The sequence below is a fragment of the Sminthopsis crassicaudata genome, chromosome 5 (genome assembly GCF_048593235.1).
Source record: "Sminthopsis crassicaudata isolate SCR6 chromosome 5, ASM4859323v1, whole genome shotgun sequence".
Classification (NCBI taxonomy): domain Eukaryota; kingdom Metazoa; phylum Chordata; class Mammalia; order Dasyuromorphia; family Dasyuridae; genus Sminthopsis; species Sminthopsis crassicaudata.
Window position 1 is genome coordinate 312,584,052 of NC_133621.1, and position 17,852 is coordinate 312,601,903.

The 17,852-nt window shown below is 43.8% G+C and overlaps 1 protein-coding gene across 2 annotated transcripts in view; it reads left to right on the top strand.

The window, feature by feature from the left end:
• The window catches only part of PPARA (peroxisome proliferator activated receptor alpha), a 58,486-nt gene that overhangs the window by 31,615 nt on the left and 9,019 nt on the right, over positions 1 to 17,852 (top strand). For both annotated transcript variants that reach the window (XM_074272085.1, XM_074272086.1), the window contains exons 4-6: positions 516 to 654; positions 1,696 to 1,898; positions 15,592 to 16,039. In XM_074272085.1, coding sequence (XP_074128186.1) covers positions 516 to 654; positions 1,696 to 1,898; positions 15,592 to 16,039 — 790 coding nt within the window. The remainder of the gene's footprint in view (positions 1 to 515; positions 655 to 1,695; positions 1,899 to 15,591; positions 16,040 to 17,852) is intronic.

Genomic DNA, 17,852 nt, shown 5'->3' on the forward strand with positions numbered 1-17,852 from the left:
ATCTGGGAACTAGAGAACCATCATTTCATCACTTCCTCTGAGTTAACTCCTTGTTTCAAGTACACCCTCTACAGGGTGTGTGTGTGTGTATATATACACATACAAGGGCCCTCTATAGCCCCTTACTGAAGATTTTCTCTTGTAAATATAGCAGATGTGAATTGGATAATGGTCAACAAGTTAGGACACATAGTAGGTATGCCATCAGAGGCAATGAATATGATAAATCCAGAGAATCATGGGAGGACTAATAGGAACTCATGTAAAGTAAGATACACAATGACTGACTGCAATTGAAAGAACTTCAAAACTGAGGTTTTTTTGGAATTATAATGAACAAAAATGGATACGGAAAGGTACTCCTGCATATTTAAATTTACTTCTACGCAGAGTTAGGTAACTCTCAGGAAACCTCAGTTTTTTGAAGGGAGCCGGGAATCCATAAAAGGACAGAACTCTTGGGTTTCAAGATATAATTCTTAGTTGCTATTAAGCCATGTGACAATCTCTCCCAGGGCTTTTTCCGGAGGACCATTCGCCTTAAGTTGGCCTATGATAAGTGTGACCGCAGCTGTAAAATTCAAAAAAAGAATCGTAATAAGTGTCAATATTGCCGTTTCCAAAAGTGCCTTTCAGTTGGAATGTCACACAATGGTAGGTAAGGTCACCCTTCCTCTCTCTTTCCTTCCCTTCTTCCCTCCCTCCCTTTCTCTTTTCCTCCTCCTCCTTCCTTCCCTCCTTATCTTCTTCCCTTCCTTCCCTCACTTCTCTTCCTTCTGTCTCTCCTTTCCTCTCCCCTTCTCTCATTCCATCCCCCCCTTGTTTTCCTTTTCCTCTTGCTTCCCTCCCACTTTCCTTCCATCTCTTTTTCCTTCCCCCTTTCCCTCCTTTTCTTCCCTACATTCCCTCCCTTGCTCCTTCCCCCTTTCTTTCCCTCCTCCCAGGGTTTTGGATTTTCTTTTTTTTTGGAGCTTTGTGCTGGATGGCTTCTCTTAGTAGTCTGCTGCTTAATAGCTGTAATATGCTCTTCATTCTAAGAGTCCTGAGGATGTGGGATTGAGGGAGGAGGGAGTTGAGCTCTCATTGGAGAAAGAAAAGGGATGGTTTTGTCCCTGAGGAAGAGGATCATAGCCTCCCAGGCCTCTGTCATTTCTGAATTTCCTTCCAAGTCTGGAAGGTGGCCTCTGCTAGAATCCTGCCCAGATGCTTCCATGGGCTGTGGCTCTGAAAGACCAGCCTGTCAGAGGAGTTTCACCAGGATGGGCTCAAGGAGCCTGAATTGGTTCATAGGGTGGGAGTGGGGGGCAGCCTCGACAAACCAAACTCTGTGACAATCCAGCAATCCTTGCACACGTTTTCCGCATTCTAAAACAGATTAGAAGAGGCTGGGCAAGAGTGGAGCATTATTCCCCAGTTGCTCCTCCAAACCTTGCTCTTGGGCAGTCCCCTTTCCTGGTGCTCATTCCCTTCCCTGCACAGTGAATTCTAGCTTTCATGTTCACCTTGACCTTGTCACTAGAATGCAAAATCAAATGGTACCAGGAAATGGCCTTTATCTCCCTTGTCCATTTTTAGCAATAGCCTCTTTCATATCATAAATAGGGACATTCAACCACGAGTCATTCTCAGCTGAAGTTCTTACTTGTGACACGAGCTTGATTTCTGTTCGCATTTCTTCACCGTCTTTCCCCGCAGCCATCCGTTTTGGGAGAATGCCGAGGTCTGAAAAAGCAAAATTAAAAGCAGAGATTCTTACGTGTGAGCACGAGGTAGAAGACTCGGAGATTGCGGATCTGAAGTCTCTTGCCAAGCGTATTTATGAAGCCTACCTGAAAAACTTTAATATGAACAAGATCAAGGCCAGAATCATCCTGGCAGGGAAAGCCAGCAACAACCCAGTAGGTGCCTTTTTTCCCCATTTTCAAGGAGGGGTACAAATGAAAGAGGGGCAGTGTAATACTCAGAGCCCTTTTCCTAAATGGGAAACTGAGGCCCTGGGGAAGCAGGAGAAGGAAAGAGAAGAGGGCCAACAGTCAGGATTTGAATACAAGTCTTCTGGCGTTTGATGGTGATGCTTTCACCGCTCAGCTCTTTTGTTCTTTCCATTGACACTGTTGTAATGCTTGTTTAAGTTGCTTCACTCTGCATCAGTTCATAGAAAGCTTCCCAGACTTCTCTGTATTCCTTACATTTCTTATTGCTCGGTCATTCGGTCTGACTCTACTCAACTCCCTGAGTGTTTGTCCAGTGGCAAAAACACTGCAGTAGTTTGCTATTTCCTTCTTCAGGGTGTCTCCATTGTATAGAGGAGGAACCGGGGGAGATAAGAACTAAGTCCCTCACCCGGGATCCCACAGCTAGGAAGTGTCCGAGACCAGATTAGAAGTCAGAACTTACCAATTCTAAGTTCTACCCATCTCTTATTAGCTCAGCAATATTCCATCCTTTTCACAGGCCACGTTTTGTTCAGCCGTTCCCCCATATGGACACCTACTTTGTTTCTGATTTTTTTGCTCCGTGTGCTACAGTATTGGGGGGTCTGTGGAGGGGCCTTTCTTTGACCTTATGGCACATGTTGTGTGTTCTCTGGGTCAGCGGGTCACTTTCTTATCATAGCTCCACATTGCTCTCCAGAATGGTTGGGTCAGTTCACAACTCCATCAATAATGCATCAGCGCGCCTATCCTTCCCCAACCCTTCCATCACTGATTACTCCTCTCTTTTGCCATCTTTGCCAATTTCCCGGAGATGAAGAAAACCTTCCAATGGCTTGGACTTGCTTTTCTCTTGTTACCAGTTAGTGGCTGGCGTAATGTTCTGATTTTGTTAATTGTTTGTAATTCTCTTGAGTAATGTTTGTTCCTCTCCTGTGACCACTTCTCGGTTGGGAAAAGAGTAGCTCTTGTGTATTTGCCGTCAGACGATCGCTGTCCCAAAGAGCACAGCAGACAAATCAGTGATTTAATGAGGAGGACAGCATTTATGAATGCTCCAAATTCATGACCGTCTGACTAAAAGTTGCTGGACATCAATTCTTGCCTTCTCTCTGTTTAGCACGCTAGAGTGGTAGGAGATGAACGAAAAATCAGACACTCTGTGATCTTGGCTACATCACTTATTTTCTCTCAGACTCAGTTTCCTCTTCTGTAAATAAGTGTTCCAGGATTTACACATATATATAAAGGGCTTTGCAAATAGTGTAATGCAACAGACATATCTACCAAGGCTATTATCGGTTATGATGGTTAGGGGATGGAACAAAAAGCGTTTCCATGCTAGGAAAAAGTGAACATAACATTGGGAATTTGAAAGATGTTTTGTTTTAAAAATGCTTATCTTGGAGATGCATTCCTTCCTGCCTGGAACCCCAGATCCCAGCCCCTGGGGCTCCCCTCCCTCTACCCTACTCCTACCCTATGATCTGCACCTTCCGTTTTTGGGGGCCAGAGGAGCACTAGGGCCGAAGGGCTGTGTGTGTGCGTGCGTGTGTGTGTGTGTGTGTGTGTGTGTGCGTGCGTGCGTGCGTGTGTGTGTGTGTGTGTGTGTGTGTGTGTGTGTGTGTGTAGCGCAGGCAGACTTCTGGGAGGGATGTCTCATCCCCTTTATCCCTCAGACACGGCCCGGACCATCATCATCAGCATCCACCCAAGCAGCTTGCTAGGCCCATACTCCCCTCCCTCCCCCCGCCCCCAATTGCCCATGCTTGACTAATCCCACAGTGGCCAGGCTGGTCCTCAGACTGGCGAATGAAAGTCTGGTGTTTCCTCCTTCCAAACGTGGTCAAACAAGTTTCCTCTGTGCTAATGAGTAGTTTGAAGCTGCTCTTATTCTGAGTTATAAAAGGAGATTTTTAGTATTTCACAAGCTGCTTACTTTCATGAGCACACCCAGCCTCCTTTTACAGGGCCTTTCATTCGGCAGAATATCCCCAATTACCCAGAAGCAGGGCATTTTGAAGTTGAAACAAGCCCCATTTATTTATTAAATTAAGGAAAATCACACCGGGTTTGAGCAGCTCAAAGGCTCCTGGGGGAGGTGGCAAGTGCCCCTGATGGGGAGGGGGAAGGAAAGGCTTTCCTGTGTGGTTTGGATCTTGCTCGGTTGTTTTTAAATGAAGATTTGAGAAGAAGAATGGGTTTTTTTGCAATTAAGAATAACTGACTGCTGTTAAAGGGACTTGGGGCTCGGAACATAACCCCATGGCGCTACGCAGCTCTCCTGTTGGAGGCTGATTTTGCCAGTGACCTGAGGCAAGGGCATGTTCATTTGAGAGGACACAGAAAGAGAGAGACAAACAGAGAGACACACACACCCAGAGATGGAGAGAATGTCTCGGAGAAGAATCTGTTTTATATTTAGACCCTGCCAGGAGGGCTGGATGGGATATTCAGGGAGCATGAGCACCTCTGCTGGCAGGGCTTGCCCAGCCCTTTTCTGGCTGCTCCTCCACCTTTGGGGTCCACCTGTGGCTCCGAGAAGCTGTAGCATGTACAGCGGCCACACCCCAGTAAATGGTCTTGGCAGACTGGCTGAACCAGGTTGAGGGTAACCAACAGGCGTCAGACTCATTGGGGAGTTAGGGGGCGTCCATTCTAGGCAAAGGAAAACCTTTCCCAGTGAATGGCCAGGACAGTTTGTTCTGTTGGCTGTGGAGGTGTCGTGGAGCTCTTGAAGCTTGGTCAGACACTGGAGGGGCCATGCCAGGCATCTTCCTACTTGTGTCTTGTCATGGGCTCTGGTGACTCGGAAGGATAGAGTGAGACTGACACTTGGGGAACCATATTCAACAGATGCATTGAACCTTCCCCCATGAGCCTGCCCCCCAACTGAGCCCAGCCCCTTGATCTGTGTGGGCAGACTTTGCCCCCCCATTCTTAGACCACCGAAGAAGGAAGACAAGGGTCTCCTTTCCCATATCTGCTCTCCTGACAAAGGTCCTACTCAATAACGACCCTGCTGCTGGGGCCGCACATGTGGGCCTCTTAGACTGTCACCAGATGTCTCTGAAGATCATCCCCAAGGCCACACCGACCCCTTCTCTTCTTCCAAGGCCGTGGAGTACAAGAGAGAGGAGATGGGAGGGGAGCCCTCATCCCCACGGGAGAAGCCTGAGAAAATGGGGCTCCCATCCTGAAAAGTCTGCTGTGCACGTGGTGCACTTCCAGTGCACAGATATTCACTGGGGTCTGCCCCCTCCCCCCCTCCCGAGAGACCATGAAAAAGAAGAGGAAAGGAAAAAGATCAACCTCCATCCTTGACCAACCAGGAGAGCCATCTCTGCTGCCTCTCCTCTCACCTGGAACCCACTTCTTCTGTCTCTTCCGCTTCCAACATCTTCATCTCTCGCCAGAATGGAGCTCAATCACCTCCTGTCACAGGATGCCCAGCCCTCCAGAAACGAGGCATTGACCCACCCCTAACATCCAATACCAAGATAAAGCCGAAAGGGGTTCATGATTTACACATAAAGAATGATGTGCTAAGCAAATTAGAAGAACGTAGGATGTTCAACCTCTCATATCTGTGGAGAAGGAAGGAATTTGTGGCCAAGGAAGAACAAAATGGATAATTCCGATTATTTTAAGTTAAAAAGTTTTTATACAAACAAAATCAATGCAGACAAGATTAGAAGGGAAGCATTAAACTGGGAAAACATTTTCACAGTCAAAGGCTCGGATAAAGGCCTCATTTCTAAAATATATAGAGAATTGACTCAAATTTATAATAGCTCAAACCATTCTCCAATTGATAAATAGTCAAAGGATATGAACAATTTTCAGTTTAAAAAAATTGAAACTATTTGTAGTTACATGAAAAGGTGCTCCAAGTCATTATTAATTAGAGAAATGCAAATGAAGACAACTCCGAGATAGCACTACACACCTGTCAGATTGGCTAAGATGACAGGAACAGATAATGATGAATGTTGGAGGGGCTGTGGGAAAACTGGGACACTGATTCCCAGACCTCTCCCACAGACTCCAGCATCATGTTAACTTCATATACATGTGTGTGCGTGTATATCTTCGTGTATACCATGTGCTTGTGGGTACCTCACAGAGCATGAGCTCCCTGAGGACAGGGACCGGAGCATTTTTGTCCTCCACTCCCTAGCACTCAGCACAGAGCCCAGTACATTCTAGATGTCAAATAAATAAATAATAGACTGGCAGAATGTAACAGTCGTATAACAGAAATACCAAGGGTGAGAGAACACAGCCCTCTGTTGGGGAGGAGAAGACGCTGGGGGAGAGCTCTAGAAGGCAGCATCAGATCCGGGCCTTGAGGTAATGGAGGAAAATTTTGAGGAACTAGAGGCCAGCTCAGAGGCAGGGAGGCCAGTGGAAAGTCTGATGGGGGAGAGGAGAGCAGCCCCTCTGCACAGCCGTCTTCTAGGCAGACTTCAGGGGAAAAATGATCCCATTTATCTGGAACAAAAGTGGTGAGAATTGTTCCTCTTTTGGGCTTAAGTGCCAATTGTTGTGGAAATTCAATCAATGATGAGAGCTAGCGCCTTCAAGGGTTTTACAACTATTCCTGGGATGTTAACCTTATTTCACACTTGAGAAAGCTGAGGCTGGAGGGGTGAAATGACCAGCCCAGAATCACCCTGCTGGTCAGATACTAAGACCGTGGTCTGGATAAGGAAGCATTGAGAAAAATCTTGAAGGCTGCTTCTTTCCTGTTCTCTCTCCCCTTCTCTGATCTGATGTCCCGGCTGAGCCAAACAGCCCCCTTGAAAACCACTCGAGAACGGGGCTGCTCCCCCCAGGCTGCTCTCTGACCCCTAGGCTATCTCTTCCCTCCTCTCCTAGATAAGCTCATTTCTCACTCTGTGATGGAGAAAAGATGCCCCAAGAGGGCAGGGAAGGATTCACCAGGCGCTTCCTCGGGAGCTTCTCGTCCAAGCTTCCTGATAGAAAAGAGAAAATGACATCTACACTGGAAGGAGCTTCCTCAAGGTCCCAAAGGACCAGAACCAGGATTGGAACCCAGGGTGCCTGACCCCGGTGCACTAGCCTTTTTATTCCATTACATTATTGTGCAGGAAAGATCAATAGCCCTGAAAGAAAAAAAAATTAAGTCATTAAAGTTTTGCACAAGGGTTAGGGACAGCTAGGTAGTACAGTGGATAGAGTACCAGCCCTGAAATCAGGAGGACCTGAGTTCAAATGTGGCCTCAGACACTTAACACCTTCTAGCTGGGTGACCCTGGGCAAGTCACTTAACCCTGACTGCCTCAGCAAAAAAAAAAAAAGAATTGGGGTTAACAGAAGACTATGGGAACTGAGTGTGGATCACAACCCAGTATTTTCAGTCTTCTTGTTTGCTCGCATTTTGTTTTCTTATTTTTTTTTCTTTTTTTATCTTATTTTTTTCTTGTGCAGCATGATAATTGTGGAAAATGTATAGAAGAATTGAACATGTTGAACATATATTGGATGAGTTGCTACCTAGGGGAGGGGGAGAGAGAAGGGAGAGAGAATAATTTAGAACACAAGGTTTTGCAAGGGTCAGTATTGAAAAATTATCCATTTATATATTTTGAAAAAAAAAAGATTTAATATTTTTTAAATTAAAAAAAAAAAAAAAAAGAAAAAACCAAAAACCAAAGAATTGGGGTTAAAAGTAAAGCAAAAACAGAAAACCCAGAGAGGCAGGTTACAGAAAGCATCTCACAGTCCCTGCAGGGGAGGCTGTCTGCTATCACACCTAGCTACCTTTGCCCAGGGTAGGAAGGAAGGGACGCCCTTCCCACCAATTACCCTGGGAGAGGCTTTTCCTCCCTCCTTCCCTCCTCTCCTCCTTCCCTCCCTCCCCTCCAGGCCCAGGGAGATTAGCCTTCTGCCCAGCAGATCTGCCTTCCAAGCTTGGCTGTTGAATTGGAGGCCTCTGAATGAGTGGCAGCCTAAGTAAAAGTCCCGAGTGATCCCTGTGGCCCTTTAACCTTTTAAAAGGGTTCTGGATTTTGGAGGTGGCTGCTGCCTGAGCTGAGGGCATGGGGCTAATGCAGGGGCGCCTGAAGATTTGCCTTTTTAAAAAGTGAACCTTGTATTTCAGAAGGGATTAAAATCCCAATGCCTCTGTCTCCAGGCTGCCTGCCTTTGATCGTGTGCCCTGCCAGGCTCACAAGCTCACACTTGATCAAAGCCTCCCTCCCTCCCTAAGAGCTTGGAAGAAGCCCTCAAGCACCCTGGTCAGGGTTCCCAGGTAGTGTGAAATGGACAAGGGATGCTGTTACCCGTTTCGCTCGGAGATGGGCTGGTGGGGTCTTTCAAGTCTGCATCAGGCCCAGCCACACCAAATATGATTGTGGGGTTCCGTGACGTTATTGATGACTTGCTTAGGGATGTATCTGAGGCTGGATTCAAACTCGGTTCTCCTGAATTCAGGGCCAGTGATCTGTCCACTGCACCATCTAGTGCCCCCAGCCACACTGAATAGGCACCGAGTTAATGCCCAAGGTCTGAAGATTCCCTTTGGCTACCTAGAATCCTGCTTCTGAAGGGGACCTCAGCAGTCCTGGCTGCAGCACCTTGCCATATGGTGTCCAGACTGCTCAAGCAATCTACCTCCCCAGCCCATCACATCCAAGGCCAGCCCTGACTGGAAGGGCCATCGCTCCCTGGCCACAATCCCAGCTCAGCCATTCTTTCTCTAGGGGATCGCTTTTTCTGAGTTTCGGTTGTGTGTTGGATAAAATGGGAAGAATCGAATTTGCCCCACTACCCCACAGGATCACTAGAACCACTGCAGCCCTTTCAAGTGTTTTTTAGATTGTCTGTCCCTTGGTACAGCTTGCAGCCCTCCCAGACATTCTCATCCTCTGGCCCTGAGACTCTAGGAAGCAGAAAGGGGCAGAACTATCAGCCCACTTTCTTGTGGGCAGCCTGAGTTTGTGCTGGCATTTTGAGACTGCCCTAGCGAACTCCAAACTCAGGCACACGACCAATATCCAGCAATCTTTGTAATCTCTCCTATTGCCCCTTTGCCAAGCAGTTTCTTCTTAACTCAGACTGCAGACTCCCATGCAGTGAACTAGGGATAAAGCTGATGCTGATGCTGGCCTGTCAGTGGTCTAGCAGGCGTCCTCAGCTTTTTGATACCTGGATTCTTAGGAAACATGCTTGAGGCTCTTCATGTCTCCATCCAAGTTGTGTCTGTCTGTCTGTCTGTCTGTCTCTCTCTCTCTCTCTCTCTCTCTCTCTCTCACACACACACACACACACACACACACACACACACACACACACACACACTAGGTGGTACAGATCATTGACTCTAGAGTTGGAGGAACTGGGTCCAAAACTGCCTCTGTTACTTCCTGCCACCTTTGTGATTTCCTGGGGCTTCAATTCACTTATTTGTCATTATAAATCATCTCCTGGAACCTCTAGAGATGGCCTTTGGATTCATCAAATGTTTGTCAAATGGCAAGGGAGGAGCCCGTGGGCATGCCTCAAGAGACCTCCTCCAAAGCTGGCACTGAACTTTTAGTAATTCCTTTTTTGGGGTTTAGCCAACCAACCGGTTCTCAATCTACCTATTTGCGTTAATGACATCTTTCCATTTTCTTCACAAAAATGACAAGAGACTTTTGTCACGTGCTTTGCTAAAATCAAGGTAAAGGACATCTCTGATAGTCTCATGATGTATTTAGACCTTGATTCTGTGCTACAGAGAACTCCTAGAGGCTCCTTTCATCAAATCGAGTTGTCACCTTCGAGGGGAGCTCAGAGCCACCTGCCCAGAGCAGCCAGAGTGTCAGAGGCAGGACTTCCTGATTCTGAGGCCAGAACTTGTCACCCTCTTTTTAAAAAACAGCAAGTTTAGTACAGCATGTCCTGCTTGTGACGAATCCGTGCCAGAAATTCAGAGAAGACAAAATTCAGGAAAAGGGTCCTCAGTAGAGCCCATGGCCCCGGATGTCTAGATAGGAGTCCACAAAGCAGGACAAAAGTCAGGTGACCTACAGACCACCGGAGCTGAGCTCTGGAGTTACAACCTCAGGTCATAGAGAGAGGAATGGAGTACCCTGCCAGCTCTGGTCCTTCTACACTATAGCTCTTTCTAGGGGAAGTACTGTTCTCTATCATTTTCCTTTTTAGCTTAAAGCTCTTTAGATTAGAAGATAGATTGTGAGATCAAAAGAGAGATTCACACAGGGTTTTCCAAGAAAATGTCAGCTGGAAAGTCCACCATCCGTCAGGGGAATCAAATCAAGGAAGTCCACCAGGAGGACACCCCAGCTGGGACAAGCCTTGGGAGCAGCTAAGGATTATGAAAGGCCACATGCAGCCAAGGGTGTAGAGAGGGCAGGGGACAAGGGGTCTGTGCCATGAAGCAGCCCCTGGGGAAGAGGCCTATCGATCTCTGATGCCCTCCAGTCCTGCCTCCTGGATTGTCCCAGGTTAAGCACTAAGGAACTTTGAACATTGGACTTTTGCCCATCTTTTCTCTATTACATCTCCCCTGTTATCAGTTTTTTGCAGAGATCTCTGATGCTGGCTCAGTAGTCACATCCACTAACAATGTGGCCTGGTGTTTTCTGTTCTGTTTTCAAGCTCTTAAGGCCTTGTATTTATTTGAAGTCGGGCAGGTACTCCCTGATGTTTGTTAGCGATGGGATCACTGGCAAATCACTCCTGAGTCTCAGTTTCCTCATCTGTAAAGCAGAGAATCGCGGCTGTGTACATATCTCACAGGATTGTTCCATGGCTCCAATGAGAGAAAAGTTCCAAAGTACTAGGAATAAGTTATTTACAGCAAAAGCAGGAAATACACATGAGCCAGGGGGGGAGAGGAGATCCAGCAGAAGGAACAAGCTGAAGGGGGAGGGAGAAGAGATTAAAAAGAGAGAGAGACAATGTAAACTGAAAATAGGTTTCTGATGGAGGGGTAAAAGTTTGTGTGTGTGTGTGTGTGTGTGTGTGTGTGTGTGTGTGTGTGAGAGAGAGAGAGAGAGAGAGAGAGAGAGAGAGAGAGAGACAGATTTTGTGTTGATCACCTCAAATCATGGGAAACTTCAGGGCCTCCATGAAGAGATTCAGACCCACTTAAGCATGTTCCACAGGTCAGGAAAAATACAGTAGCAAAGATTGTCTAGTGTTCAGATGAGGATGTTCAGACAAGGGGTTCTGCATCTGGGTGTGCATCATGGAGCCTCTGGCCAGCCAGTCTTCATAAGCCATGGATGGATTCCACAGAAAAATGCTTGGAAAACATAACATAAAATACATAGGAAATATACATGGGAAAACAATTATATTGCAGTACATTTATCAAGATTTTTAAAATTTTAAATATTTTATTTTATCCATTTTCATATGAAAAAACTTCTTAACATTCAGTTGTTTTTTTTTTTGAGTTCCAATTTTCTCCCTTCCTCCCTCGCTCCCTTCATTAAAAAGGCAAGCAATTTGATATGGGTTATACATGTATAGTCATGCAAAATAATTTCCATATTAGTCATGTGAAAGAAAACAGGCCAAGAAAAAAAAGAAAATTTAAAATAGGATACTCTGATTTACATTTAGACTCCATCAGTTCTTCCTCTAGAGGCGTATAGCACTTTTTATCGTAAGTCCTTCAGAATTGTTTTGGATCATTATATTGCTGAGAATAGCTAAGATATTCACAGTTGATTACAGTACAGTTATTATTCAGTCAAGTACAGTACAGTATTGTTATTACTATGTATAATGTTCTCTTGGTTCTTTTCATTTCACTTTGCATCAGTTCATTTAAGTCTTTCTAGATTTTCTGAATTGTATCCTGCTTTAGCATTTCTCATAGCACAATAGCATTTGATCACAATTATTTGCCACAACTTATTCAGCCATTCCCCACTTGATGGGTATCTCTTCGGTTTACAATTCTTTGCCACCATAAAAAGCTGTTCTAAATATTTTCATACACATATGTCCCCTTACTTTAAAAAAAAATCTCTTTAGCATACAGGCCTAGTAGTGCTATTACAGGGTCAAAGAGGCAGGCACAGTTTGGGCATAGTTCCAAACTGCTCTCCAGAATGGTTGGATCACTTTACAGTGTCCCACTGTTCCCATGTCCCCTCCAACATTTGTTATTTTCCTTTTCTTTCACATTAGGCAACCTGATGGGTGTGAGGTGGTACCTCAGAGTTATTTTAATTTGCACTTTTCTGACCAATAATGATTTAGAGCCTTTTTTTCATATGAATATAGTTTTGGTTTATTTGTCTGAAAACTGACTGTTCATATCCTTTGACTATTTATCAAATGGTGAGTGACTTGTATTTTTATACATTTGACCCAGTTTTCTATATATGTGAGAAATGAGGGTTTTATCAGAACTTATAAAATTTTCAGTTATGATTATTATATATTTTCCTCCATCCTGTTTTTCCCCTTTGCTGTCTCTCTCTGTGTCTCTGTCCCTCCCTCCCTCCTCAAAATTCTTTTGCTTCTGAGCTCCCCCCATCTTCCCCTTTCCATCAGTTCCTCATTTTTCTCTTATCCTCCTCCCCTCCTATTTTCCTTTAGGGTAAGATAGATTTTCAAAATTCATCTGAGGGTATGTTATTCTCTTTTTGAACCAATTCTGGTGAGAGTCAGATTCAGGCATTGCCCCCCCCTTCCATCCACTATAAACACTTTTGTACAGCTTTTATGTGGGATAATTTACCACATTCTACCTCTCCTTCTGCCCCCCTCTCTCTTTCTGACCTCTTAATTTTAGATTTTTAGCTATCATCCCATCATAGTCAACTCACACTTGTGCCTTCTGTCTCTATATACTTCTTCTAACTGCCCTAATAATTGAATTCTTTTTAAGAATACAATTAATAATTATCATCTTCCCATATAGGAATGTAAACTGTTTAATCATATTGAATCCCTTATGATTCTCTTTCCTGTTTACTTTTTTATGCTTCTCTGAAGCCTTATATTTGAAAGTCAATTTTTTTTTTATTCAGCTCTGATTTTTTCATCAGGAATGTTTGAAAATCCTCTATTTTAATTGAATGTCCATTTTTTCACCATAAAGGATTATACTTAGTTTTGCTGGATTCTTGTTTGTAATCCTAACTCCTTTGCTCTCTGGAATAGCATCTTCTAAGCCCTTTGGTCCTTTAATGTAGAAGTGGCAAAATCTTGAGTAATCTTGACTGTGGTTCCACAATATTTAAATTGTTTCTTTCTTACTGCTTATAATATTTTCTCTTTGACTTAGTAATTCTGGAATTTGGATATATTTCTGGGAGATTTCATTTTGTGATCTTTTTGAGGAGGTGATCAGTGAATTCTTCCAATTTTTATATTACCTTCTGGTTCAAGGATAACATGGCAGTTTTCCTTAATAAATTTTTTTAATCATGACTTTCAGGTAACTCAGTACTTCTTAACTTATCTCACCTAGAACTATTTTCCAGGTCAGTTGTTTTTCCAAAGAAATATTTCACTTTTTTTTTCTCTTTTTTCATTGTTTTAGTTTTGTTTTACTTTTTCTTGATGTCCCCTGGAGTCTTTAGTTTTCACTTCTCCAATTTTAATTTTTTAAAGTACTACTTTTTCAATTTTTTTTCAACCTCTTTTTCCATTTGGCCTATTCTAATTTTTTTTAAGATGTTTTGGTTTTTTTTTTTTGGTATATGTATATGTATATGAGTGTGTGCGTGCCTCCTTTGCAAAGCTGTTCACTTTCATTATTTTCTTGCACTATAATAAATTTTCCCTAGTTTCTCCTCTACCTCTCTTTATTTGATTTTCCCTATAATCTTCTTCTAACTTCCAACTTCTTTTCCTGTCTGTGAACAGAAAGCCCTAACATCCCTGTTCCTGATTCACTCACCCCCAAGTCTTGCTGCTGGCTTGTTGGGGCTTGAGCTGTGCTGGTATATGCTCCACTCTCAGGTCGGTGAGACAGACTTTTCTTGCCAATCTTCTAAGTTATTTTGGGCTGGAAAATTGTTTCACCCTGTTTTTTTGTTGGTTCTATTGCTCTAGAATTCACTTTGAGGCATTATTTTAAAGTTGTTTGGAGCAGAATTTGGCAGGATCCACAAGAGAGTCCTTGCCTTTACTTGGTTCTTGGTGTCTTGGTTCTGTCCTTCAAAAACATTTTTTAAAAAGGACCCAGAACCCAGGTTAAGAGTCCCCATGACAGACAGGACTTTTGCCTGTGTATACACATTTGTGGAAGATAATACTAATGGTCAAGGGCAGCTTAGGATTGTCTGAAGGAAAAGAGCAAATTGGATTTACCTTCAGGAAATTGCAAAGTTGACCCTAAACTTTACCTCAAAACAAAGACCCACTTTTAAGTACAAATACCCTGCAAGTATAACCCTCCTGGTGAGAGAGGGCTAGCTCTGAAAAATAAAAAGTGAAGATGGCACCAAAGGGCAAATGGTGAGTGTGGTTAGGCTATTAACAAATAGCAGACTTAGAAGAACTTGGGTAAGAGGTCTCCAGCAAGGAAATATTGCCAGTGAAAAAGGGGGGACAAAAACGCAACTTGAAGGCTCTGATACCCTTATAATTTGGGGATGTGCCCAAAAGGTCCCCGGCATGTTGAGGAAATCCCTGTGGCTAATGGGGAACAGTTGGATTAAAGTCCCACTAAACAGGTAGGCATGGAGGATTGTAACGGCAACTACAGAGCATGGTGATGGAGTCAGGAAGACCTGAATTCAAATCTTGCCTCAGATTCCAATTATGTCCCTGCCAAGTCACTTTACTTCTGCCTCTGTTTTCTCATCTGTAAAATGGGAATAGCAGCATCTACCTCTAGAGTTGTTGTGAGGAACAAATGAGATATTTATAAATCACTTTGTGAAATAATATATAGATGGCGTCTATTTTAATATTTGAATAATGCAAAAACCTTCTCCAAAGCATCTTCCTGGCATGGGGGGGGGGTGACTTTGGGTTTTTATTCTCTATGAAGAGAAGTTTGGGCTCTAAGCAGATTCTGCTGAAAAAAGCCTTGAGCAAAGGCCCATTAGGTTCTGTGCATGTTGTGTGAGAGATCTTTTCATTGATGAGGATTTTCCAATACTGAGCTTTCTGGGATATGGGGGAGATGTTAGAAGCCCCAGATTAGGACAGCCAGGTGGGCAATGAGGAATTAACTAGCCTGTCCATGGTCATAGAGGCAAGACTTGAACCCAGGCCTTTCCAACTCCAAGATCAGTCTTGCTCCTCTATTTCAAGCACAAGTAAGGCTTCACTAAGTACTTTACATGCATTGCCTCATTACTTAGCCACGGTTTTCTGGGTGTATGGCCTAAGTTTGTCCTCATTTCACTGATGAGAAAACCGAAGCTGAGAGATTAAAAAACTCATTGAGACCCTACAAATCAGAGAGCTGGGCCTAGAAACCTGAAAGCCAGATTCTACTGAATTGTCTTTTCTGTGTTTTGCTTTTTCTCCCCCCCCTTCCCTCGCCCGATCTAGGGGAAGGAGATCCTCAAGTACCATACCTCTCTAAGACACAGGCCAGTGCTACTTCCTCCACAGCAGGCATTCAGTCAGTAGGTCACAACTAACTATTAGCTCCTTGGTAAAACCTTTTAAAAACAAACTGTTTTGGTGTCTTCTTCCATAGCCTTTTGTCATACATGACATGGAAACCCTGTGCATGGCAGAAAAGACATTAGTGGCCAAGCTGGTGGCCAATGGGATCCAGAATAAGGAAGCAGAGGTCCGGATATTCCACTGCTGCCAATGTACTTCCGTAGAGACTGTCACGGAGCTGACGGAGTTTGCTAAATCAATCCCTGGCTTCGCGAATCTAGACCTGAACGATCAGGTGACTTTGTTAAAATACGGGGTCTATGAAGCCATATTTGCAATGTTGTCATCAGTAATGAACAAAGATGGGATGTTAGTGGCCTATGGAAACGGTTTCATAACCCGCGAATTCCTGAAAAGTTTAAGAAAACCATTTTGTGACATCATGGAACCTAAATTTGATTTTGCAATGAAATTCAATGCCTTGGAACTGGATGATAGCGACATTTCCCTTTTTGTGGCTGCTATAATTTGCTGTGGAGGTAAGTAGTTTAAAAAGTTAGTCTGTGATGGGCTTTAAAATCTTAGAAATGATACAGTAGAAAATATACTATTTTATTTTTTTCTTTTAATTTCCTTGGGAAATTAAAAAAAAAAAAAACCTACTCTGATTAACCACTAATAAACATTGCAGTAAGCACCGTTGAAAACAAGATCATACATAAACTGAATTGTTTACAAGATTTTTGTTTTTTAAGGAGCACTTTAACAATTTTTTTTAAAAGCCTGTTTGCCTCTGATCTCTTCTGGGCATTTTGTTTTATTATTTGTTTTTTAAGTCTGTACAAAGAGAACTAAGCCCAGAGTCACCCTAGTGGTGTCTGAGGTCAGAGTTGTTCTCAGCGAGATGAGTCTTCCCGAATGGCTCCAATAACAAAAGTCTCTTCTGTCCTTCCCGACTCTTCAACCTGTAGCATTGTCAGTCCTTCTATTTTTGCTTTCTATTTTTCACACTTCTGCAGCACAATGACATTTCCATCTTGCCCTGTCACACTTCACTGAGCCATTTCATTCCATACCAAGTACCTCTTGGCTTATCTTCCTCCACTGGCAGGACTGGAACGTAAGCTCCTCGAGGGCAGGTCCTATCTTTGCACGCACATAGTCCGTTCCTGTCACTTTGCTATCACAAATAAAGTGCTATGAATATTTTGGTACAGAATGGCCTAATGTCCTTGGGATGGGGTATGTTCAGGCCGGATAATGGAATCCTTGGATCAAAGGGGATGATCTATAGGTTAATTTTGTTCTCTCAATCTTACCAGCTGCGTGCTACTAACATGTCCATTGTTGCTTATCGCCCAGCTAACTTGAGCTGCTCAAAACCTTACCAAGCTGAGTTCTACCCATTACATTGGGAGAGCTTGAGCAGCTCAAGTTAGCTGAGATAATGGACACTCAGGAATTTTCTTGGAGACCACATGATCCCTTACACTTCTCCTCTTTTTTCCTCACACAGTGGGACCATCTGCATTCTAACAACGGGTTGGGGGCAAAAATTTCTGTCAACGTTTCTCTCCTTTGAATGTGTTTCTCTTTTTAGATGTGTTGCTTTCTGCTGCTAATAACAGTTAAAAGCTGATGTACTTTCATGGTGTTCAATGGGAGGCTCTAATTCTATGGAAGATAAATGGGGGCCTGCCTGCCCTGCAGGGAAGTTGGCTATCCTATCACCAAATGCTTGGCTTGCTCATACACCTTAAAATAGACCCACTCGGGGCCAGCAGAGGCTGTCCCCAAAAGAACCCTGTGGAGAGGAACAGAAGAGGTCATTTCTGCCCTAACAGTTGGGCTGACTTTGCTAGTCCCTCAGAAGATGAAAAAGCCAAAGATTCCATCATTTTTCCTTAAGGGGGTACAAATGGTGATGAATCCTCTCTTCCTTTAGCCTAAATATTAGGACTGGTTCAGACATTTGGAGGAAAGGTGGGGTGGCAACACAAATGTGGCTACTCCCATGCTTGGAGTGCTTGCCCACCTCATCTCTGTCTCCTGGAATTTCTTGTTTCCTTCAAAACTATTTAGCCAACCCATTCTCATGAGGCCTTTCCTGCTCTCCCCATATATATTTATTTCATAAACATATTCCCTACATTAATTTGTGTTTGCATTATCGTAAGAGTGTAAGCTCCTTGAGGGCAGGAACTATTTCATTTCTATTTCAGGCATCTTCAACACAAACCATATTTTTGAGCACTGAAGTGTACTGAACGATTATTTCCATGGTTATAGACTACAAATTTGTGATGTACCTTTTTAAAAGGCCGTGTCTCACATTTATATAGCATTTTGTTT